Genomic DNA, 23,121 nt, shown 5'->3' on the forward strand with positions numbered 1-23,121 from the left:
TATAGCTCATGCGATGAAAAGCTTCGTTTAGACTCTGAGATGTCTGCTGCATAAGCACACCCAATGCAGCATAAAAAGGAGATTCCTGGACTCTATGACGTTGAAGAAATCCGTATGCCTCTCAAATCTCCAGATCAATCGGGGAGTGGGGACAGTACTCCACACGGGCCCACTTGGCCAGCATGAGTGGGCATGAGTCATTCTGAGTCGAGATGAATACACCAAATCACGATCATAGCACAGCCCACTCCTAGGCCCAAACTGCTTGCAGTTTCCAGAACTAGCCATGGAAAGACTCAGAATTATACACTTTAGCACAGATCTCTCACCTGAGGATCTCCAGATTCGGGGACTCTGCCCCACCCGAGCTTCCCATTCCACGTGACGTTACCCTGCAGGCCCAGCTATATAACTTAACCTCAATCCTCATGAACATCACCTGAAATTCCCATCCATGAGCTCAATTACACATTATACTACCTAACCTCCCAATCGATCAGCCTCATACACACAAATTTCGCCAACTATAACCTTCAATTATTACATGACCTCCCCACCATCCACAATGGCAACCACAACCACCACCTCCAACCCCACCCCAACAATGACCTACTACGACATCGCCATGCGGCCTCCAGTAACGGGGAACGCAGCAGCCGTAAACCCCTGGAAAGCGCGCCTGGCCCTGAACTTCAAGAACGCCCCCTACTCCACAACATGGGTCAAGCTCCCCGAAGTATCCAAAGTCCGCCGCAGCCTGAACCTCCCCGCATGTCGCAAATTCGCCGACGGTAGCGACTTCTACACCCTCCCCATCCTCTCCGACCCTACCACAAACTCCCTCATCGGCGACTCTTTCGACATCGCCGTCTACCTACAAAAGACCTACCCCGCTTCTGGTGACGGGGATCTCTTCCCTCCGCAGACACTGGACTATGAATTGAAGGAGGATTTGAAGGTGCTGGTACCGCTATCGGAGCGGAATGATACCGAGTATGCGGATTACGCGCGGTTCAATAATAATGTCGACGCGGCATTCAGTGTGCACACCTTGTTGATGGTGCAGAAAATGCCGTTTGATCCCGAGACGGCGGAGGAAAGTAAGGCGGAGTTTGTCCGGCGGGCGGGGTTTAAGTCATGGGATGATTTTGCTCTTGACGGGGAGAAGAGGGAGCAGGTGTTGAGTTCGTTCCGGGATATGCTTGGGGACTTGGCGAGGATGTTTGACAGGGATACTAGTGGGCCGTTTTTGCTGGGGCAGAGGCCTAGTCATGCGGATTTTATTGTCGGTGGGTGGTTGCGCATGTCGAGGGTTACGTTACCGTCGACGGAGTGGGAGCAGTTGAGGGGGTGGCATGGAGGTGTTTTTGGGAGGTTGCATGATGCGTTGGATGTTTATGCTGAGGTAAAATAGGCTTAACAGAGTTGGTGAGAGGGGAAACTTGATGGACAAGAATAGAAGAAGGAAGGAAAAGTATTGTATAATAAAGCATATAAAGTTATACATCAAATGCTTTCTATAAGCAAGAATTATAGCCCATTCCCCGAATATAAGGGTGGCCACCACTCAAAGACATCGTCTCCAAAGAGTTCATTATCGAGTGATGAGAATATGTCTATGGTTGAAGCTTCTTCCTGGGATGGCTGCCTGGGTAGCAGCGTTTCCACACCTGGTATGCCCATTGAGCTCTGTATTTCAGAGGTTGGGGCCTGGGCATCTGTTGACTGGCCATAAACTGCGAGTAAGCAAGACCTCATTCTTTTCACCCAGGCCAGTGATTTCGAAACCACGTTTTCGTGGTCAGTAATGCCATCATCAACGTTGGTTTGTACATTGCTCAGGTTCTGAGCAGTCCTGTCAAGAATAGACGCAATGTCTACAGTTCGTCGAATCATATTCACGTCCCATGCCGGATCTTCGAAGGATGCGAGTCGAATGAGGGTCAAAATTACGGTTCGGAATTGCCTCCACAGAAAGAAGGGGAAGTATGTATACTCGGTTGGTTTGAAGTTGAACATAATGTCCATGGCGCGTTTCGCTGCATTGAGGCAATTAAGAAGGGCCTCCATGCTGCTGATATCATCTAGAAGAGGGCAATGCCCAAGGCGCGTAAAGATAAGGTCATTGATGCAGATTTCTGTGTGTAGGGACATTGCTTCAAGCATCTCTATGGAGTATCAGTGAGAACTGTGATGGTGTCGAGTCAGGGATTGCAGATTGGACGTACTATTCGTGGCCAGGTGCAGGGGTAATTGCTTTCTCGTCTCGGATAATTGAGTGTTGAGAGAAAATATGTATGGATGGATAAGACGCGTACTTTGTTCGCTGTCGGTATCTCTTAGTTGTATACGAACATCAGTGACCATGCTCGTTATGCGCTGAAGCTTGATCATTTGCACCAGCAGTTCGTCTCCTCGAACACCTCTAGAGCATTGTATCATTTTCAGACACTCTTCAAGGTATGGTGACCAGGCCAAACTCTCCCCAACTGTTTGAAACGTTGCAACGCTGGGTTTGCCATTAGCGGTAAACCAAAATAGTTCGATGAAGTGCTAACCATGATGTGAGAAAGTAGCAAGCCAATGCCGTCCGTGCAATTACGACGCTCCTCGGCTGGAATCTGCCTGTAGCTCCCTGAATCTGAGATGCAATCGGTCGAGGAAACATATGAATCAGATTACCCTCTCCGCAATGCCGGCTTCGGAGTTGCAGATCGACCGTCAGAGCAGTGCACAGCTGAGACAAAATAGTAAGAAGGGGTCCCATAGAGAAGCGGAAGTGTCCCCTATAGATCACCATCAGTCATGCAGTTACCAAGGGTGTGATAAAGAGAACTGACCAACCGATGAAACAGAGGAGACCATGCAACAGATCCATCGTACATTTGCCTTCTACGATTACCTCACGAGCGGCAACCTCTCGGACTGTCTTTGCTAGACTGCTCTGTTCTTTGGCATCTGTAGATGTCACAGCCATTATACATAGCCAGAGAAATGGCGACTCTCGGTATAGCGCTTCAGAGGTCGACCCCTTCTCGAAATATAGAAGAGGGAGAAATTCAGTATAATGGTTATAGAATGCTTTGAAACGTTGTTTGGCATCATGAGACGATGGATTGAGAGCCCTGGAAAGGCTCTGTGGGAATAGGCCCCAGCTTCCTGATGGATCATTTGGATACTTGTTGCCATGATCTGTGGTTGCTACATCAAGATCACCAACAAGCGGTTGTGCATGCGACCCACGATCTGCAGGCACTGAAGCGCGAGAGAGAGCTGATATAAAGGACCCTGATGACGAAGCAGTTTCTTCGGGTTCAAGGCTACCCTGGCGAGCTTTTAATAATGAAACGAGCCCGTCTAACTTCTGCTCCAGACGAGCAGCTTGAGAGCCGTTGGGTCTCGAGCCACTCCTGCGGACGGTAGGAGAAGGGTTGCATTCTACTTTGAGCCGAAAGCATCTGACCATGTACATGAGCCAACGATCGCCAATGGTGTTTTCGAGAGGTGGATTACCTTTCACATCCATCTCCATTGGCTCGCAGCATGCATTTGCGTTTGACGCGAGCACAGTTGACGCATGCCCGGCCGTATGCGGCCGGCTTTCCATTATTACGTGCTGTCTTTTCCATCTAATTCAACTAAGAAATGTGAAGTATAATTGAGACACTGGATGGTCCAACAGGAATTCAGGCGCTGCTGCACCGCGATTGCAGAGTTCTTGGGATTAGCTGCACCCTCCGGTGGACGGATTTCCGGGGGGTTGAAAATTCGAAATCCGCTCCCGCAACTAAAATAGCGGCATGCGAATCCCGCTCCGCTCCGCCTCCACTTTCTATACCCTTAAAAGCCCCCTAGAGTCCAAACCATGTGAAATCTGGCCATCGCAAAAGTCGTTCTCTTATTTGTATATCAATAAAAATGGAATCAATTAGCAATGCTCTTTACTATGTGTTTCATTCATTTCATTTGACGGATGTCCTGCAATGGTGATCATCCCACACCCATTGTCCTGCCATTGATAGCTGACGGAATGCATATTCACAATCATAGGATGACCCAACACAACCCAGATCATCGATCCAATATTATAAGTGAAAGCGAATCTCGGCAGGTTTGTTTCAAGTTTCTTGATCAAACCAGCCGGAGCTTCAGCGTTATCATTAAGGAGCTCCACTCCGAACTGCTCGTCCCGATTTGTATCTTCTACCTTGTCCTCCGCGGTCTCGACACCATAGAAGACGACCCTTCTATTACTGTGAAGACCAAGCAAACCTTGCTTCGTGAGTTTGAAAATATAATAATGAAAGACGGGTGGACATACGATGGCAACCGTCCCGAAGAGAAGGACCGCGAACTGCTTGTTCACTTCCATCACGTTATCAAAGAGTATAAAGCTTTGAAGCCAGCCTACAAACACATTATCAAGGACATCACTAAAATAATGGGTAACGGAATGGCTGACTTCTGCCATAAGGTTACCCTGGGCCATCCAGATAATGCCGGCGTCATGACTATAGCCGAGTATGAGCTGTACTGCTATTATGTTGCCGGCTGTGTCGGTGAGGGTCTTACCCGCTTCTTCATCGAAGCGCAACTTTGCAACTCGTCATTACTCGACAACCCAACTTTACCTCGGTCAATGAGTCTCTTTCTGCAGAAGACCAACATCATCCGCGACGTCAGTGAAGATCACGAAGACAATCGTCGGTTCTGGCCCCATCAGATATGGTCTAAGTACGTCAGCAACTTTGCAGATTTGTTCAGGCCAGAGAATCGTGAGGCGGCCATAGAGTGCAGTTCTGAGATGATTCTCAACGCACTTGAGCATGTCAAGGAATGTCTCATTTATCTGGCTGGGTTGAATGAGCAGAGCATCTTCAATTTCTGCGTTGTGCCTCAGTGTATGGCTATTGCGACACTGGAACTATGCTTCAGCAATCCCTCTCTGTTTGAACGGAATGTCAACATCAAGATCAGCAGGGGCGATGCGTGTCAGTTAATGCTCGAGTGCACACAAGGCTTGCCGGGGCTATGTCGTATCTTCAGTCGATATGCACGATGTATCAAAGCCAAAAGCTCTCCAAATGCCACCAAGCTGTTCGAGATTAACAAGATCTGCGGCACGGTATGTTATCCCACCTACCATTTGTAGTGAACGAACATTAACAACCATAGATCGAAGAAGCTGCCAAAACTCTAATTCAATCTCAAGAAGGATAAAACTATCAGTGCATTGTCGCTGAGATGGGGCACGCTATTGATGAATGGCAAGACAAATAACTGTAAATGTATTCAAGAAGCGCACATTAGTAACATGCATGTAGCAGTTATTACATCAGAAAGGCATTATGGAGACCTTAGCCCGGGAGACTCGTTTACAAGTTTACTACAATTTCTCAGAACAGAACGTGAAGACATTGTCCGCATCGCCGATTCTGACCACCATCTGAAAGTCTTTGATCAGTTTTGGGGGAACTGTGCACCAGCCCCAACTATACAGACGCAACTAGCAATGTTTCCACACTGGCAATTTCAGCCTCCCTGTAGGTGTCAGCATAAGCATTCAGAGCTCCAAAGGATTACTTGTATTAGACAATAGCGGATGAAATGACTAGAAGCTCATTGTATTCTAAGGTCCTTAAGGTATTGCATTGTCAAAGTTGGGATTACCACGTCATAATTTGTTCTCCGGTTAACGTATTGTGCTAGCAACGTGTCGCCGCGGCGATGCAAAATATAAAGGGTGACATCTGTTGTGATCCTGAAAACACTAAATCTTTCTTAACAACATACAACTGTGCAGTTCATCATTGACGCCTGCAAACTTCACTGTGAACCTACCTCTGAGCACATGATGGAGCCCATTTTCGATAGCATCGCATACGATCGATTGGCCAAGTCTTACCTACTAAAGATGAACCGAGCTCTCTCAGTGGCGAACGGGGACGGATTTCGGGCCCAGGACCCAGTCACGGAGATCCTCCTCCTGGAAGGCTATCAGAGGCCAGTAGCACCGAAGAAAATGTCCCTTCCAGTCCCGAAAATATCCAAATCCAAGGAAGGATTTAACTCTGAAGCCAATATATTCCTTGGGTTTACAATTCCTCTCGAACTGGCCCATGAAATACTTCGATTCCTGGATCTGAGGTCAATAGGAATGATGCTCCTAGTCAACAGCAAGACCAAGGAGCAGGTGGAAACCATGCTGGATTACCCCGTCCTCAAAACCCATGCGCACGAGACTCTCAATTTGATGCGCCAGATGAAGCTTTCTTCGCACTACACCATCGGACAGATATTTAATGAATTCTGTCAGCCTAAGTGCAGAACGTGCCCAAATTTTGGGCCGTTTCTATACATTCCAACCATGCAGAGATGTTGCTACGAATGCAACTTATACAAGAGTTCGTACGGATTGGGATTTGTGAAGAATATCTGCTACTACTTTGGAATTGAGGAAGAGGACCTGAACGAAGTCCAACTTGTCCACAATATTTGGCTTCATGACCCCCCAGATTGCATGGCAAACATCTCGCAGTGCAAGAACCTTGTATCCAAGCTTTATGGGCCGGAGGAGGCAGAGATACTAGACGCAACTGTCCATAGAATTGAAGGAGAAGGTGTCTATTTATCTGAAGTTGAACCGACGCCATACCAATGACACGGGATTCCTGGGGGCGGATGTTTCTGGAGCGAGAGAAAAAGGAATCGCATGAAGTTCATGGCCACGGTGCCGTTCCCCTACTGGGACAAGCGGGCACAGGCTACAGATGCAGGAGTCTACTGTACCGCTTGCGCTTACTTCTGGAGAGAGGAGGTACTATTCGATGGGCGTGGGCCTTGGGGCTGCGAAGAACCTTGCCCATTAGGCTGGGAATCTTCCTTTCGAGCCTATCGAGAGGCCGATTTACCTCAGCATGTTGAGACGTGTCTAAGCGTCCACGCATTGGAGATGAACCCTGAGCTGCGTCCTCATGATGTTAACTAGTTCATTTCAGATGAGGGGCATCTTTTCTGATATGTGCCGGGAACCAAGAGCCTTCTTTTGGAAATGACTGTGCTCCGGACGATACGCGGGACGGGCTATGGTATCTTTCGACCCCGATGCTCGTGATTCAGGAAGATTACAAGAATCATGCAGATGCGAGGTTTACGACACCGGCATTTGGCTTAGTTGAAGTATTGCGATATCTTTGTCGATTGTGGTGGGTGACATCGTGCGTCGGGATGGTGCTTCCTTGGTAGTAGTTAACGTAATGGATCATATTGACCATTCAACGGCTGTATTTAGATAAATATGACATCGCCACTATCTCTTCAGAGTACTTCCAGGGTAAAAAGAGATCAACATAATCTAGCCACCCAGGCACATCATTAAAATGCCGATACGCCCTTTCATACTCCCAATATTCTGGATACCACCCGGAATGCTCCCAGTCCAGAATACCGGTAACATGGCCATCTTTGACCAGTATATTCCTGGGGGCCAAGTCACTGTGGGTGAAGACAATCTCATGGTTCTCTTTGAATACCCTTGCTGCATGGTACTTGAACGCATCGGGAACCTTGGATATGATCTTGGAGAACATAAATTGATTAAACTCGCGTTCTGTGCCGAACGGACCACCACCATGGAAAACATGTTGACCAATCACTGCCTGGCCACGGTCTGCAGCTCCAATGTAGTTACCTTTCAGTGATCGCATTTCGTGTACGTATTTAAGAAGGTCTTCTGCCACCGATCGCTTTTCGACTTGAGTCATAGTACTCCATGCTTCGTCCAATGGCGTTCCTGGCATATAGTCCATGTGTATTTTAAGGACCTTGCCATCCTGGTCGGTTTCAATCTTGTGAACTTCAGGAACAGGAATGCTGGTATGCTCAGCGATAAACCTCATGTTGTTCACTTCATGACCGTACAGCGTGGCCCCTGATTTTATTACTTGATTGTTCTGGACTTGAATTGTTCGGGATCCTAAGGAAGAAATGATGCGTGGCTCTTACGTTGGTTAGTATATAGTGTCGTATCTCTCCCTCGGGGATCTTACTATCTTTTGGAGCCGGTTTTGCCGAGCTCTTGAGCCAGAAAAACGACATTTCGAGGGCGCCAGCACCAAATCAACGCTGATACGCTGGACAACCACCGGGTATAAAGGGAGATGAATAGGCAATGATGTACTGATCATCTGCAGTGTAAAAGCATAGTCGTTGTGGGGGGAGGAGGCTAGAACGGACCCGTATGGGCCACTAGAAAAAGAATCTCATTTGATTTATGGATATGCATGTAAGCCAGGAGATGAGCTAGCTACGTTAGTCTGATGGACAATGTTGGTGTCGCATTCCGGAAGCACTCCTTCGCCAGGCAGCGGGATGCGATCGGATTCCCTACCGGGGACAGGAAGAAAGTTATTCCGGCAAATATCAACCACTTGGACCCCCTTTTCCGCTGCAAGCGCAGGCGTCATTCTTGTGCGGGGTAAAACAAAAGAGATAAGAAGGCGATGATGGTCTGCTTCTGCTCCTTGCTGGAGCATTTGCCATATTGCTCATTTTGGTTGTACCGCATTGAACAGGATGTCAGTCAAACTATCTATTGCGGTGTTTGTTGGGGACCCGTTGGATTATACCAAAAAGCGACACACCGCTATTCACGTGGCGTTCGCGGACGGTGACCAGAGTCTGCTGCATATCGTTGGAGCACATGGGTTCTTTGAGTTTGAAGACAGTGTTGGGAAGGACCCTCAGGCCAGTGCTAAACTCGCAACCCTAATCGAAGTCCCCACAACTTCGAAGTCGCTCTCGAAACAGGATATCAAGCGTGCCTGCGAACAAACGCGAATCGAAAATAGCCCTGGAAATCATGACTGGAACTGTCAAAATTGGGTCGGAGATGCCCTTGGAAGTCTGGTTCAAACTGGCCTCTTAACCGTCCAAGCGCGTGATCATGCGATTGACCAGATGGCAGAAGCTTGCGTCGAGGCAACTGATGGGTAGTTCGCCTGTAGGTTGTATAATTTGCTCTGAACTCGGCTTATGCTGAAGAAAATTTAGATTTGAACGTCTTATTGGAATAGGTAGAATGGCTCACTATCACCATCACCATTTGTAGGAGAACGGTCTACTATTCCCATCCCGCCCCCTTACTGCGGAAGCTTCAAAGTTGTCTGGCGTAAAGACAAGAGCAAATTCTCTTATAATACCCACTCTACTGGTTAGCTGTCTTCAATCAGTGCCATTCCAACGTCTGAATCTGTACTGGATGTTCAAAGTAGCTCAAAAAAGCTCAATTGTGCCCCATCAATGAAATTACGCCGTCGATGTATACTTCCAAAAACCACATCCCTTATAGAAGTTCGGACCCATTGACCGTCCTCCATGATACGCTCGTTGTCCCTGTCAGATTCTGAGATAACCTTTCCCTGGCCGTAAACTTTGGTGAAAGAGCAGCGGTTGAACTCATTGTTACCATATCCCCTGCGTCCCGTCGATCAACCTTATGTGTTGGGCCACTGTGATTGCGTCTCTCTACTCCGACGTCTGAAATCGTTCTGAATGAGGGTGGGCAGGAATAGTAGATTTTATTAGACGCACTGCTGTGAGATATCAGGATGGTAAATTGAAAAGTGTGTACCTAAGAAGCCCATATTATAGATAAGATTGAAGAATATTTTCATCAAGTAATTGTATAGGGGTGTCAGCATAACAGACCTGAATGAGTGCTTCCTATGTCCTCGCGAGCATCTTACTAGGGAAAGATCACGTAACTCGGTCAGTATTCATATGGTCCATACTAACAGCATCTCAGCCTCCCTTATCAAGCCAAATATGAAACATGGGTCAACGGTGGCTGTTTATCGCAGTCAACAGTGCTTCGTGAATAGCATATTAGCCTAACGTAGATGCTGGCAGGGAAAGTCGAAAATCTCTATAAGCCATCCCCCATTGTACAATAAAATCTGCATTCAGCACTAGTCAATCAAGTATTGACGGTATTGTGTAGCAATACCATTTCACAGGTTGGATTTGGGTCCAAGTTGTTGTTTGAGGTTGCACATGCTGGTGCTACCATAGTGTTGCCGCGACGATTAATGGCACAAAATTTCACTCACGGTGTGATCTGGAGAGTCCCTTGACACTCCTGCCATCACAAAACTGTGCACCCTACATGTGTGCATCCTCCGTGTCGACTTTAAACCTTGGTATGGACTTGTTCTCCATCTCACCTGATATAACATCATCAATATAATCTAACTCACTCTGTCAATCCAGTCTACTATTCGTTAAAGTCTCATATCTCACATCATGGCATCCGGCTTTGCTTACCGGATCGAGAACCCGATCAGCAAGGTCTTTGGGTTTTCCAAGTATCAGAAGCCACAACCCCCGCAGCCAACAGTTGAGAATATCTTGTCAAAGGACAACAGACAATCAAATGCTGGTCTCAATCTCTTTCTTGGTTATTTTCTTCCCCTTGAACTTATCCATCACATCCTTCTCTATTTGGACGTGGCTAGCCTGGGCAACCTGCTTCTGGTCGATGCAGTATCAGAATCTCAAGCTCTATCACTCCGTCCATATCGGTTGCTCAGAGAAAAGGCGTTTGAAACACTGCATCTGATGGACAAGATGTGTCTCTCTCACCATTACACCACTGAACAGCTCTATAACGAGTTTACTCAACCTTTGTGTCGAACCTGCCATGATTTCGGACCATACCTCCACCTTCCAACACTCAAGCGCTGCTGTTACAACTGCAATTATCACAATCCATTGTACAGGATCGCCCGCGTGAAGGACATCTGTTTTTACTTCGATCTGAAGGAGACAGACCTCGGGGCTATTCCGATTGTCCACAGTGTGTGGGAACCTGGGGTCCGTCTGGCAAGCGTCTCCCAAAGTGATGCGATAGCTGTGCTACTCCACGGGCTCGAAGGATCACAGAGCAAAACACATGAAGCACGTCGTACCATGAAGAGAGAATTTGCGACTTTCTCGGAATGGGAACCCCGGAGGTCTACATCTATTAGACGTCCGCTCGCTCGTCCTCCACTCAATCCTCGTCCGAGCGTGACTGTTTGGTATGAAGGCGACTGCCACCAATTACAATTCATGGCTACCGCTCCACTCCCTTATTGGGATAATGAAACCAAAACCTTGGAGTCTGGAACATACTGTCGGGCTTGTTATCACGATTATAACCACTGGCCAAAGGTCGATAGATCTGATGAAGATGAGTGTTACAGTAGGCGGGCTTATCATCGGTCGTATCAAGAGGTGGATCTTCCGGAGCACTTTCGAACGTGTGCTGCCCTTATTGCTTCTTGGCAACCGAGACGGGCTTATTCCCGTGTTCGCCGTGGCGACGAGTACAGCTGTCAAAACGTGGAGAATCAATTTTGGGTTGAATACCCGGAGCCCAACTATGAACCTCGACGGGCGCTCTCTCCTGATCCTAATTTCATCTTCGAAGACCCATTCAGAGGAGGCATGTTGATTAATCATAATCCGAACTCCCACGAGACGACATTGCGAGAACAGGAACTGGAGGAGACGATGTCACCGCCATGAAATTCGAACACGCAAACCATAGTATGGACATTCTGGAGTTATCAGAGGGATAGCTAGTCGGTCCCCATGGATCTTTGCATACATAGTGTTAGCTACAGTGCGTGCACACTACCACAATCCAATGCTGGTTGTCTTCTCAGACTAGTTAATAATAAGATGTAGCAGTTCAGTATGGATTCTTAGCTTGTTTCGTTTTCCTCTTGTATCAAACCTTTGGAAGCAAGTCAAGGCCAGGTATATCTGGTAATTCTGCATGTTGACAGTGAGATGTCCAAGCTAGCGAGAGCTACTGGATGAGTAACAGACACAGCAGAAGTATGAATTCTGGACTGCTTGTATTCTTTGGTATGATATTCTGTCTGCTCATGGCTGACAACATCCCGGATAATTGACTTGTTGTCACCGGCATACAGAAATCCATACCGCAAGGTTCGAACGCAGCAATTGATCGTTCTTAATATTGCTTCGGTTCACTTGGAATACCAACATATTCTCGACGTTTCCAAAGCCTGGGATAAAAGATCAGGGTTGAGCACGCTGGTTACTATCTAATGGATTCTTTTGATAACCTTTCAGAATGGACACACTTGTCTACATTTGGTTCTCTGTCATCTACCATCAATTCAATTCCATAATGGCTAGCGAACCACCTCCAAAATTTAGTACCACTCAAATTCCTTCCGCGACAAAGTCAAGGTGATTATCATCATATCAACATGTTCCCCAAAGCCATGCGAAAAATGGCACTCCACCAAAATTCCGGAAAGTCGCAATACGAAGGCAACCCGAGAACATAGATCACCGCACATGCTTCGAGACGCATTCATCAGACAGGATATCTAAGGCGTGATGTGCCACAGAGGTCACAAGGTATACTATCTGTCCCTACTAGAACTGTCTCCCGCAAGGGATTACCAGCCACAGTGGGATGGCGGTGATCGCCCCTCTTTAGGCTGGCATTCCTGTCCTCAGTGTGGATTAAAAGAAGTGATTGTCACCCACATCATGAAGCATCCACAAAGGTTGACAAAGAGAAACCCTTCATGACCCACTTCACCGAGTTCGGTCTGCCGAACCACACACCCTCCGGTATTCCACACCAGTTCTACATCTGCCGTAAACTTTCTCCACCGGATCATCCATGGTGGGGATATTAGGTTCCCGACCAACCTTGAGTCAAGACTAAGCGAACCATTAAACACAAACCAGAATTCGGTTCACCTGCTTCACCGTGATGTAATTCACTAATTTTCTTGGGGCACCAAAGCTGTGGAATGTAAGGTGTCTACGCTGTGTCTGGATTAGTTCCGCATCAACAGTACCAGTACCAATACCATCCCTTGAACAGCCTCATACCACTTTTACCTATCTCGAATTTCTGATGATTATCTAGAACTGCCAAGAATTGATCCACAGCTATCCGCCTCATCCAGTGGATTCCCTCCTCACGTGTGTCAAATCCTCACTTCTCTTCTGGCACCCAAAGCCCATCTCAATCACCAAGCCACCCCAATTGTAGCATACAAACCATTTATCCACCAACATGGATCCCTCCCCTCTCTCCAACCGAGCCCGCACAGTCGTCTCCTCATCCAACAACCTGATGTGGGACATCCTCAAGAACCCATGGTGTCCTACAACCAAACCCGACGGCTACGTGAACGTAGGGGTTGCCGAAAACGCACTGATGCATGACAACCTGCTGGAATACATCAACACCACGAAGCTCACCCTCCCAGCCAAATACCTCACCTATAACGATGGTGCTATTGGTGCAGAGCGCCTTCGACGCGCCATGGTATCATTCCTCAACAAACATCTTCAACCATTCAAACCACTGACCATCGACGACCTCCTCGTCACGAACGGTGTCTCCTCCGCCATTGAGCACATCTCGTGGGCCTTCACCGACCCCGGCGAAGGTATCCTCCTAGGCAGACCCTACTACGGCACCTTCATCCCAGACATGTCCCTCCGCCCCGGGGCGACAGTCGTCCCTGTAGAATTTGACGACTGTGACCCATTCAGTCTGCAAGCCGTGGACTGCTATGAGCGCGCACTACTCAAGTTTCAACAAAACACCGGCCGGAAAGTCCGCGCCTTGATGCTCTGCCATCCACATAATCCGTTGGGTCGGTGCTACCCCCGGGAAACTATCATTTTTCTGATGCGGCTGTGTCAGAAATATCAGATTCATTTGATCAGCGATGAGATATATGCACTGTCTGTGTGGGAGAACACCGTTGACGGACATATCCCCGTGCTCTTTGAATCCGCCCTGTCCATCAACACAACTGGCGTTATCGATCCTAGTCTAGTCCATGCACTGTGGGGAATGAGCAAGGATTTCGGCGCCAATGGTATTCGACTCGGGGTAATCATCTCTCAAAATAACCCCACTCTGCACAAGGCGTTGCAGGGTGTTTCGCTGTATAGTTATTCCTCGTCTGTTTCGGAACACGTCGCAGCTACGGTCCTTGAAGATACGGAATTTACTACGAGGTATATCCAGCTTAATCGGCAGAGGATGTCCGAGTCATATGCGTTTGCTGTTCAGCGGCTCAGGGAAAATGGGATCGAATATGCTCCGGGGGTTAATGCTGCGTTCTTCCTCTGGGTTAATCTAGGTAAGAGGTATCGTGAGTTACACCCCGAGCAGACTGCAGATTTGGGTGACGCGATCAGCGACAAGGTGATGCAGCTTCTGCTTCAGAGGAAGGTCTTTCTGGCTAGTGGGGTGTTGTTTGGATCTGAGCATAGTGGGTGGTTCAGAATTGTGTTTACGCACCCGAGGGAGTATCTTGAGGAGGCGTTGCGTAGGATAGTGCTGGCGCTGGGCGATTTATGATTTGGTTAGAACATGGTATAGCATATTAATACACATCGACTATAAATAGCATCTAAGTACTTCCCTGCCATAAGGTTCAACGCACTCCCACTTCTAAAATACCCAATCTGCTCCTCGGTAAAACTATGTCTGAGCACAGCCTCCCACTCGCCTCCATTGACCACCAACCTCAAAGTGCTCCCCGGAACAAACTCCCCTTCTCCAAGCCCCATAATACTAATCCGATCCTCGGCCCTAATTCTATCATAATCCTGCTCATTCTCGAATGTCAACGCCAACAACCCCTGCTTCTTCAGATTCGCTTCATGAATTCTCGCAAAGGACTTTGCGATGACCGCCACACCACCTAGATACCTCGGCTGCAGCGCCGCATGCTCCCGCGAACTGCCCTCACCGTAGTTATGGTCTGCGATGACCACCCACGGCACGCCGTTTTCTTTGTAGTGACGTGCTGTAGCGGGCACTTCCTGTCCGTCTTGCTTCGTGAGCTGGTTCCGAATGCTGTTCACCTTGCCGTTCTCAGCGTTGGTTGCCCCAATTAGCGTGTTGTTGGAGATGTTTTCGAGGTGTCCACGGTAGCGGAACCATGGACCGGCCGGGGTGATGTGGTCTGTTGTGCATTTTCCGGCTGTTTTGATCAGGATGGCGCAGTTCTCGAAGTCGTGTCCGGGCCAGGGTGGGAATGGGGAGAGCTTCTGGAGGCGGAGAGATGAAGGGTCAATTTTGACGGAGATGTTGTCTCGGTTTGCGGGCGGGGGTGCGTAGGCTGAGTCGGAGGAGAGGTAGCCCTTTGAGGGGAGGGAGTCACTGGTTGGCGGGAGAAAATGGAATTGCTCGCCGGATGGTGTAGGGAGCGTGTCGGTGGTTGGATCGAAGGATAGGTCGCGGGAGAAGGCCTTTGCAATGACGAGCTCGGGGGATGCTAGGAATACGTTGGTTGCTGGGTTGGAGTCCAGTCGACCGGAGAAGTTCCGGTTGTAGGAGGTTATGATGGAGTTAGGGGTGCCCTGGTTATGCCGTTATAAATGAAGTCAAGTGGGAAGTTGAATGGCAATACTATACCTTTGGCATGTCAACTCTATCCCAAGACCCACAGCATGGTCCACAGGCATTGGGAAGCATCGTCGCACCAAGTCTCTCAAAGACTGGTAAGATGCCAGCATCTTTCAACGTCTCGCGCGTCTGAACACTACCCGGGGATACCAAAAGCGGCATCTTCGGTTCCAACCCTGCATCCAATGCCTGCTGAGCGAGACTAGCTGCACGTCCCATATCTTCAAATGAAGAGTTAGTACACGAACCAATCAAAGCTGCCGTCAATTCACCCGGCCACTGATTCTCCGTTGCGGCTTTACCGAACCGCGAAACCGGCGTAGAAAAGTCCGGCGTGAAAGGTCCATTGATGCGTGGCTCGAGAGTTGACAAATCCAGCTCAATGACATTATCATATTCAGCCCCCTGGTCAGCCTGCAGCTCCGGCGCTATGCTCTTAACCGCATCAGCCATCTCATGGCGATGGTTAGCACGAAGATAATCCGCCATCTGTGGCGCATAAGGGAAGATGGACGTGGTGGCACCCGTCTCTGCACCCATATTGCAAACCGTTGCCATTCCCGTAGCTGATAAAGTCTGCGCCCCAGGTCCAAAGTACTCAATAATGGACCCTGTTCCCCCCTTGACCGAAAGCGTCCCAGCAACGGCATTGATAATATCCTTCGGCGAAGCCCATCCGGACAACTGCCCCGTCAAACGAACACCTAATACCTTGGGCGCTTGCAGCTCCAGTGGCAATCCAGCCATCACGTCCACGGCATCAGCACCACCGACTCCGATGGCTATCATGCCCAGACCCCCTGCATTGGGGGTATGCGAATCTGTCCCGATCATCATCCCACTAGGGAAGGCGTAGTTCTCCAGCACAATCTGGTGAATGATTCCTGCACCGGGCTTCCAGAACCCCATGTTGTATTTTTGACATGCGGACTCGAGAAAATCGTACACTTCTTTATGATTGTCGAGCGCTCGCGCGAGGTCCTGCGTTTCGCCGTCACGACTGACGATCAAATGATCACAATGGACTGTCGTGGGCACGGCAGCTGTGTCTAGTCCAGCAGACATGAACTGGATAAGAGCCATTTGGGCTGTCGCATCTTGACATGCTATGCGTTGCGGGCGCAGTTTGAGCTGGGTCTTGCCGCGCTCGATGCGCTCGTCGAAGGTGGTGTCGAGGTGACTATAGAGAACTTTTTCGGCGTATGTTAGAGGGCGATTGTATCTGAGGGTGGATATTAGTAGGGCACTAATGGTTCAGTGTGGGTGAGATGAGTAGTTACCGCTTTCTGAGTGATTGGATGGCGGAAGGAAATTGGGATATGTTTATTTTGTGTTGTTCAAGTCGACTAATTGGCACTTGGGTGTGCGAGGCATAACCTCTGGCTAACTTGGGACAGCCCGCTCGTGTTCTAATCATCTTGCTGATGCATTGGTAAACAAGGGTGATTTATTGGATAAGGCAGAAGATATAAATAAATCACAAGGGTTTATGTAACAACTCCAGCTGTGGCTGATTTACACCTCGGTCATCCTGGTGACGGCTTCGGATGGTTCCGTCGGCTGAGCCGATGAGCACATCGCAACTCCTCTATCCGAGGAACAACTAATGACAATAGCAACGCTGTCCAGCATATCCATCTAGACATATTCCCGCATCTCAACATTGCCATCCACATCCTCCGCCTTTTTTTCCACGGACACTTTACCTCCACTCTCTGCTGTGCCGACTTCCCCGAGCGGTAACCCCCTGGCCATCGGCACAATCTTCCAGATAGAAGGGGCATCCACAAACACCCGATCGAGCATCTCCAGACTACGGTGCATCGTCTCTGGATAGAATAAGTACACGCAGACCGGGATCATCGCAGATATGAGTGCATAGATCACGTAGTACCAGCACCCAATCGTATCAATAGCAACCGGCGTAACCAAAACGACCACCAAATTCCATAGCCAATGGTTAGCAGTTGCGAGCGAAGACATGGCCGCTCGCAGACGCACAGGCGCAATCTCAGCTGTATAGAGAAAGTTGCCTCCCATAAAGCCGATTGGGTAGAAGAAGTTGAAGACAAACATGAAGGCAACGTATGCTATCGCCATTGGATGCGTGATTTTGCCCAAGCCGGTGGTGACGGCCAGCACGGCCATGCAAACGGACATCCCGGCTCCGCTTACCATGAAGGATAGTCGCCGGCCCCAATTGTCGATAGTCCAAAATGTTATTATGCAGCAGAGAGTTTTCCATGATAGTACGCAGGACGCTAAGACTCTAGACATGGTGGGCGTCATGTGTAGGTAGTTTTCGAAGATGGTGGAACTGTAAACGGATATGAGGTTGCCTCCGCAGGCCTGATAAATTAGCGATGGAGACATTTACAAATTGAAGTCTTGCAAGGGTTCGCCAACTCACCTGTTGGAAGAAGTTTAGCCCCATGCAGAGCCAAAAACGCAACAAGAGACGCGTCTTGTCCTTGCGATCGAAGATATCCAGGATGGACATGGTCCCACTCCCCTCCAAAGCAAGCTGGATATGGGCTATCTCGCCCACAATCATCTCATCATGCGCATCCTTCCCTCGATAGCGGCAGAGACTAGTTGTGGCTTCTTCGACCCGGCCTCTAGATACCAGCCAACGAGGTGACTCCGGGAATGTGAAAGCAGAAACCAGTATTATTGCCGAGAATAGGAAGGGAATAGCGAGCGGAGCTCTCCATTGTCCAGTGGAAGGGGGTAGATAGCTGAATCCCAAATCAATCCAGTTGCACAATGTGTATCCCGTACTGATGAAGATACCCGTACAGATCCCCAGTTGTCCGCGGTACTTCGGCGAGGCACATTCCGAGAGCCATACAGGCACCGTGCCGCTGATTTGGCCAATAGCGAACCCTAGGATAACCCGTCCAACGACCAACTGGATTAATGTGGTTGCGGAGACCTGCAGAGCCTGGCCGACGACGGTGATCACAGCTCCGATGAAAACTGTCTTTCGACGTCCGAGTTTGTCGCCGTACAGAGAAAGGGATAGAGCACCGATAAGACATCCCATCTGAAACGTGGCATTGCATGCACCCTGGGATGTCGAGTTATGGGACTTTTGTGCTCCCGAGGTGTTTATGGTGTCTATGTCTGGGAACACTGACACCCAACTTTGGAGGCTGAGTAGACTGCCCAAGACCGCTTGGTTGTATCCGAAGAGAATGAACGAAGGAGCAACGATAAGAAGTACCAGAGCGACTTGTAGCTGGGTGCCAACCACAGAAAGAGCAAGGCCTGCCATTTTCACGTTGCTTTCTTGTGTGTCCTCTGCTTCATAGAATTACTCGGCGGCTTAAGTACTTTACGTCTGATCCCCCGTGGGGAAGAGCGTCTGGAGTCAAGGAAGAAAAAGCGGGGTGCAGATACCTCATGACATGATCGATTCAGGTCATTACATCTACTCTTGTTTGATTGGAGGATATCTATGGCTGTATGGCGTTGTCCTTTCTGTCCCTCGTCTCGATCGCCTAATCATCCAGTGTGGGTTTGGTACCCCAGGTGGGTATGAGTATCGCTGCACCCATTTCCCATCGGATGCTCCGACAGACTTTACTCAACGACTCACCGTGGCGAATAGACCAATAAGATATTGTGGTTTATATGGAGTGATATGCAGATCACTGTCTAGTGCACAATCGTCTCATGATCATGCCAGTGAAGCTTTGACGCAGGCAGACGCAAGATACTTTGACTCAGTTGAGATCGCGATATCGAGAGACAATGCCAACCAAATGTTGCATTATTTCTATTTTAGATTCTTCATTCCCGAAAATAGAACCCGTTGGGAAGGAGAAGAACTCACATAAACAGCAGAGGTGGAGTACTTGGTGGGTGCCTGGCTACTGTCAAATGTCCCGACAAGTTAGGTTTGTATTATAATAATATTACGTATATAGCAAAGTACCATTACAATCGGTACTGGCGACTGCCCCGGCTTAACAATGAGAGAAAATTTCAAGCACGGTTCATTGAATTTCTGGTTTCGAATAATTTAACTCTTCCAATAAATCTGGCCCTCAAAGAGCCGACGCGCAGTACGGAAGACAGTTGCCGCCGTAAGCTGGTCCTCCTCGAACTTGGCCCCAACAAGCAAATTTCCACTTGCATGACCAATTGTAAGACCAGCATCACTGACGCGATGTTTGTTGGTTGCATCCTCAACAGTACTACCTACCACACGAGCAGCTGCAGAAACAGCCAACGCGACAGTGATAGGAACTGCCTTGTGCGGCTGTCCCACAGAAATGGCCCGCACAAGCAGGTCGACAGAGTCCTTCCCTTTGGACTCCTGAGGTGGCGACACCATGCAAACCTTGGGAATACTTCCTGGAACAGCATCGGTAGTCGGTGCTATACCCATCTTGACCCCCGCCTGGCGCCGGATAGAATCCAGCCTTTGCAGAAGGTCGGGATGAGCGGCAATCTCGTCTGGAGTCAAGTCACCGCGGACGCCCAAGCTGCTAGCTGGAACAAATACGCATGGATTGGCCACGTCAATACATGTGGCTGGAACACCGTCGAACTCGTCCCTTGTCTGCCCCGTCGGCAGCATCTTCCCGGTCACCGAGCCAGCCGGATTGACAAAATCTAATTGAATCCGAGCAGCTGTGCCGGCAACGCCATCAATAGCAAAGTCGCCGCTAGAGGCAGCCTCGCCGTCCACCACGGGAAAGGAGGCAGTGATTATTTTCCCCGTGTTGGTGTTGTGGATGCGTACAGTAGCCGACTCGGGCGTTTGGGAAGAAACAAGCTTTTGGTCAAGGGCAAAGGGACCAATGGCACTGATCATATTGCCACAGTTGCTGGAGTAATCGACATCGGAATTTTTGACCCCCAACGACACAAAAGTGTAATCGACGTCGGCATCGGGGTGGGTGGATTTCCCCACCACGCATACCTTGGAGAGGCTGGAAATACCCCCTCCCAGGCCATCAAGCTGCCGTCCGTATGGATCAGGGCTGCCAATGACGGAGCGAAAGATGGCGTCCCACTCCGAGCGAGGAGGGAGATGGGCCTGATTGAACATGACGGCGCGCGAGGTGCCTCCGCGGTAATAGGCCGCAGGAAGGGAGTGTTGCTTCGACAAATAGCGCCGAGAGCTAAAAGCGACCCGATTTCGATAGGTATATTTGAACATGATGGTGGTTTGATGGCTAGGAACAACGTTTGTGCAAATGATTGGGTGGTTTTTAATGTTGTCTCCAGGACCGGGATTAAAGTTGCCATCGGATTTATCCGATACAAATTAACCGGTTAAAGCCGCGCTCATCGGCTCATCCGATCGCGAATCGCTTCATGGGTGTCTCCAATCCACCCCTCACCAAGGGACACAGGTATACCGAGTGCCTAGGATGAGAAATACGTTTACGTAGACCGTTCGAATGCTCGATGTACATTACAGAAACAGCTAGCTTGACTAGCATCGGCAAAATCTCATCTGCGGCGTCGGGTCCAAGCCGTTGACCCGAGGTATTTAGACCGCGACAGATCGTATTGGGCTTGGAGTAGAAAACTGCCATGATTAGATTTTGCCGCACGATTGATCATGGTTGTGGATCTGAGACCTCTTTCCAATCCAGTCCGGTTGATATAGTAGCCGACGGGCAAGTGGCGAATGGAAACCACCCCCAGCGCCACCTTGATACATCTCAATTAGCTCGACATCACTCCCCACTCTCCGTAGAAACATTAGAACAGAACGCTCCAAACATCTGCCGTGCTCATGTCTATTCCCTCCATGAATAGGTCAGCCCATGGGAGGTCCATTTGAACGTCAGGAAGACGTGACGGTGAGTCATGAGCATAGGCATCTGAGGCTGGGTTGCTAGCCTTGGAGGGAAACGTGTGTGCTCTAAGACCAAACCAGGTTTGGAACTCGGTATCAATACTCAAGTCTGCCTGATCTTCATGTTCGAATAAGGACATAATCGACTGGCCAAGCCGCTCAACAATCCTGCAACACTTTTCTCCGACCGCACGTCCATCGCAAATGCCCCGGAAGAGTGTAAGAAATGTAGATATATTCGTTTGAATCACCGGCTTGGTCAATTCTTGCCGCAAGGGTGCAAACGCTCGCAGAGAATACAGCATTGTCACGGCTGCCAAGAACAACGAGTGAATTGCGATGAACGTATATTTAATGCGGTTCCGCGCGTACAGTGCGCTATATGAGCTTATCAGACCAATGGCAGACTCGGTGCAGGTCCGCAGATCATCTGGTGATGGCATTGGGACCGCACGTGAGGGACGGTAAAGTGAAAGAACGGCGTGGTGGAAAGCAATCTGGAACCACTCAGTGGACTGGAAAGTAGATAAAGTCTGCATATAGCGTGGCGCTGTTATTATCCACTGATTCAGCTCCAGAAAATATCCACTGCGAAGCCGATCCAGGTCAGCAGGATCAGTTGGGACAGAACCGATGCAATGAAATGTCTTATAAACACCGGCGTTGATTCGACGGAGCTTAATAATGTGGACAAATGTTGACGTGTCAGCCACATGCGGTATCACTGACTCCTCGACATTGGGGCTCTGGATAGATTCAATGAGCTGGGCATCCGTCAGCTGCATAGGCAAAGGCATGCTGATATCTGATTCTTGGATTCCCAAAGGTCGGCCCATGTTGATAGCCACACTGCAATTAATCACGTACGCGCACCAAAATACACGTTTAGACATCTCTGCATCCATGATGTCTTTCCCAGAAATGCTCTCCTTGCGGTGAAGGTCAAGGCCGATGGCTAAATTAAGGGCCATAGCGGTTGTGAACCACATATTGACTGACTGGGGTTCATTATGGCCATACATGCACAGTAGGAGAAGACACTGAACACATTCAATATTCTCACCACTCAAAACCAGGTCCAGGTCTTTTATGGCCTCTTTGAAGAATACCCGATGGGTCTTGTCGCGAGTTTGGGGTGATGACTTCTCTGTTGACGCAATGGCACAGACGATGTTTACCATGAAACTGGACAATGGCCTCATCTCAGACTTCGTCAGAAAGGGTGTCAAGTGTTGGTTGACGAATGTATGCCGATGTAATACTGGTAAATATGGCCATCGCCTATCGAAAAACGCGCCAGCCAGATTAATGTACGTGTCATTGTCGAGACTTAAACCATCTGTTTCAGAAACTTCGATATCTGTGATATCACCCCATAGCTCCCAAGCGCTGCTCATAGCACTGCGGTTCTCTTTTCTGGAGCTAAATTGCAGTGAGAAGGTTGGTCTCAGTATCCGACTAAGGAAGCGACAATCTGGATTCCCTCTCAGTTGGTCAGACTGAGATATGGCCTCGGCAAAATTATGCCCAGGTAACGGAGGATTGGGACTTGGAATTCCAGAGTCATTAGATCGAACAGAACTGAGAGCCTCGAGCAAGCGGGTCTCTAGCTGCTGACACCTTTCAGACAGCTCATTACTTCGTCGCTCAGCAGCAGCAAGTTGGGCCCGTAGGGCATCACAATCACAATTTAGAGATGGGTGCTGGATCACTAGTCTATCCGACATGACGCATGTCGTTTCAGCAGCAGCGCATGAACCGCAAGTTGGCATTCTTCCATCACACTGACTGCTTTAGTGAGTATTACTTTGACTTTATGGTATGTCACTGA

General features: G+C 49.0%; 11 protein-coding genes across 11 annotated transcripts; 6 read left to right on the top strand and 5 right to left on the bottom strand.

Annotated features, from left to right (window-relative positions):
• The first annotated feature begins 454 nt into the window (after window positions 1–454).
• On the top strand, window positions 455–1,558 carry BO79DRAFT_211528 (glutathione S-transferase-like protein). Its single transcript, XM_025683033.1, has one exon. It carries the CDS (start codon window positions 566–568, stop codon window positions 1,412–1,414), a length of 849 nt encoding a protein of 282 aa, XP_025534884.1. The 5' UTR covers window positions 455–565; the 3' UTR covers window positions 1,415–1,558.
• BO79DRAFT_240716 (uncharacterized protein) lies at window positions 1,531–3,466 on the bottom strand (the record flags this gene model as incomplete). The annotated part of the gene is made up of 3 exons (XM_025685053.1): window positions 1,531–2,039; window positions 2,229–2,553; window positions 2,903–3,466. 3 exons carry the CDS (start codon window positions 3,464–3,466, stop codon window positions 1,531–1,533), a joined length of 1,398 nt encoding a protein of 465 aa, XP_025534885.1.
• Window positions 3,467–4,051: 585 nt separating this feature from the next.
• On the top strand, window positions 4,052–5,220 carry BO79DRAFT_259613 (squalene synthetase; the record flags this gene model as incomplete). The annotated part of the gene is made up of 2 exons (XM_025686373.1): window positions 4,052–5,125; window positions 5,176–5,220. The coding sequence occupies 2 exons, from the start codon at window positions 4,052–4,054 to the stop codon at window positions 5,218–5,220; spliced, it is 1,119 nt and encodes a 372-aa protein (XP_025534886.1).
• Window positions 5,221–5,854: 634 nt separating this feature from the next.
• Window positions 5,855–6,661, top strand: BO79DRAFT_259614 (uncharacterized protein; the record flags this gene model as incomplete). Its single annotated transcript, XM_025686374.1, has 1 exon — window positions 5,855–6,661. One exon carries the CDS (start codon window positions 5,855–5,857, stop codon window positions 6,659–6,661), a length of 807 nt encoding a protein of 268 aa, XP_025534887.1.
• Window positions 6,662–7,274: 613 nt separating this feature from the next.
• On the bottom strand, window positions 7,275–8,327 carry BO79DRAFT_203429 (aminoglycoside phosphotransferase family protein; the record flags this gene model as incomplete). Its single annotated transcript, XM_025681723.1, has 2 exons — window positions 8,049–8,327; window positions 7,275–7,999 (listed from the first exon to the last, which is right to left on the bottom strand). Exons 1-2 carry the CDS (start codon window positions 8,095–8,097, stop codon window positions 7,275–7,277), a joined length of 774 nt encoding a protein of 257 aa, XP_025534888.1. The 5' UTR covers window positions 8,098–8,327.
• A 165-nt stretch (window positions 8,328–8,492) lies between these two features.
• On the top strand, window positions 8,493–9,293 carry BO79DRAFT_181704 (uncharacterized protein). Its single transcript, XM_025680168.1, has 2 exons — window positions 8,493–9,001; window positions 9,052–9,293. The coding sequence occupies exon 1, from the start codon at window positions 8,575–8,577 to the stop codon at window positions 8,992–8,994; it is 420 nt and encodes a 139-aa protein (XP_025534889.1). The 5' UTR covers window positions 8,493–8,574; the 3' UTR covers window positions 8,995–9,001; window positions 9,052–9,293.
• A 1,009-nt stretch (window positions 9,294–10,302) lies between these two features.
• BO79DRAFT_232716 (uncharacterized protein) lies at window positions 10,303–11,590 on the top strand (the record flags this gene model as incomplete). The annotated part of the gene is made up of 2 exons (XM_025684250.1): window positions 10,303–11,400; window positions 11,534–11,590. The coding sequence occupies 2 exons, from the start codon at window positions 10,303–10,305 to the stop codon at window positions 11,588–11,590; spliced, it is 1,155 nt and encodes a 384-aa protein (XP_025534890.1).
• Window positions 11,591–13,111: 1,521 nt separating this feature from the next.
• BO79DRAFT_276201 (putative aminotransferase) lies at window positions 13,112–14,416 on the top strand (the record flags this gene model as incomplete). The annotated part of the gene is made up of 1 exon (XM_025687731.1): window positions 13,112–14,416. The coding sequence occupies one exon, from the start codon at window positions 13,112–13,114 to the stop codon at window positions 14,414–14,416; it is 1,305 nt and encodes a 434-aa protein (XP_025534891.1).
• A 5-nt stretch (window positions 14,417–14,421) lies between these two features.
• On the bottom strand, window positions 14,422–18,746 carry BO79DRAFT_159237 (aconitase; the record flags this gene model as incomplete). The annotated part of the gene is made up of 6 exons (XM_025678942.1): window positions 14,422–15,423; window positions 15,479–15,690; window positions 15,742–16,691; window positions 16,989–17,029; window positions 17,171–17,818; window positions 17,880–18,746. 6 exons carry the CDS (start codon window positions 18,744–18,746, stop codon window positions 14,422–14,424), a joined length of 3,720 nt encoding a protein of 1,239 aa, XP_025534892.1.
• Window positions 18,747–19,496: 750 nt separating this feature from the next.
• BO79DRAFT_290743 (DUF453 domain protein) lies at window positions 19,497–20,642 on the bottom strand (the record flags this gene model as incomplete). Its single annotated transcript, XM_025688922.1, has 1 exon — window positions 19,497–20,642. One exon carries the CDS (start codon window positions 20,640–20,642, stop codon window positions 19,497–19,499), a length of 1,146 nt encoding a protein of 381 aa, XP_025534893.1.
• Window positions 20,643–21,193: 551 nt separating this feature from the next.
• BO79DRAFT_159349 (fungal specific transcription factor domain-containing protein) lies at window positions 21,194–23,017 on the bottom strand (the record flags this gene model as incomplete). The annotated part of the gene is made up of 1 exon (XM_025678946.1): window positions 21,194–23,017. One exon carries the CDS (start codon window positions 23,015–23,017, stop codon window positions 21,194–21,196), a length of 1,824 nt encoding a protein of 607 aa, XP_025534894.1.
• Window positions 23,018–23,121: the final 104 nt, after the last annotated feature.

This window comes from Aspergillus costaricaensis (genome assembly GCF_003184835.1).
Source record: "Aspergillus costaricaensis CBS 115574 unplaced genomic scaffold BO79scaffold_45, whole genome shotgun sequence".
Classification (NCBI taxonomy): Eukaryota; Fungi; Ascomycota; class Eurotiomycetes; order Eurotiales; family Aspergillaceae; genus Aspergillus; species Aspergillus costaricensis.

Bases quoted from the DNA above. Each gene is read 5' to 3' on its own strand.
- BO79DRAFT_211528 (XM_025683033.1), top strand. From the start codon at position 566: ATGGCAACCACAACCACCACCTCCAACCCCACCCCAACAATGACCTAC.
- BO79DRAFT_181704 (XM_025680168.1), top strand. From the start codon at position 8,575: ATGTCAGTCAAACTATCTATTGCGGTGTTTGTTGGGGACCCGTTGGAT.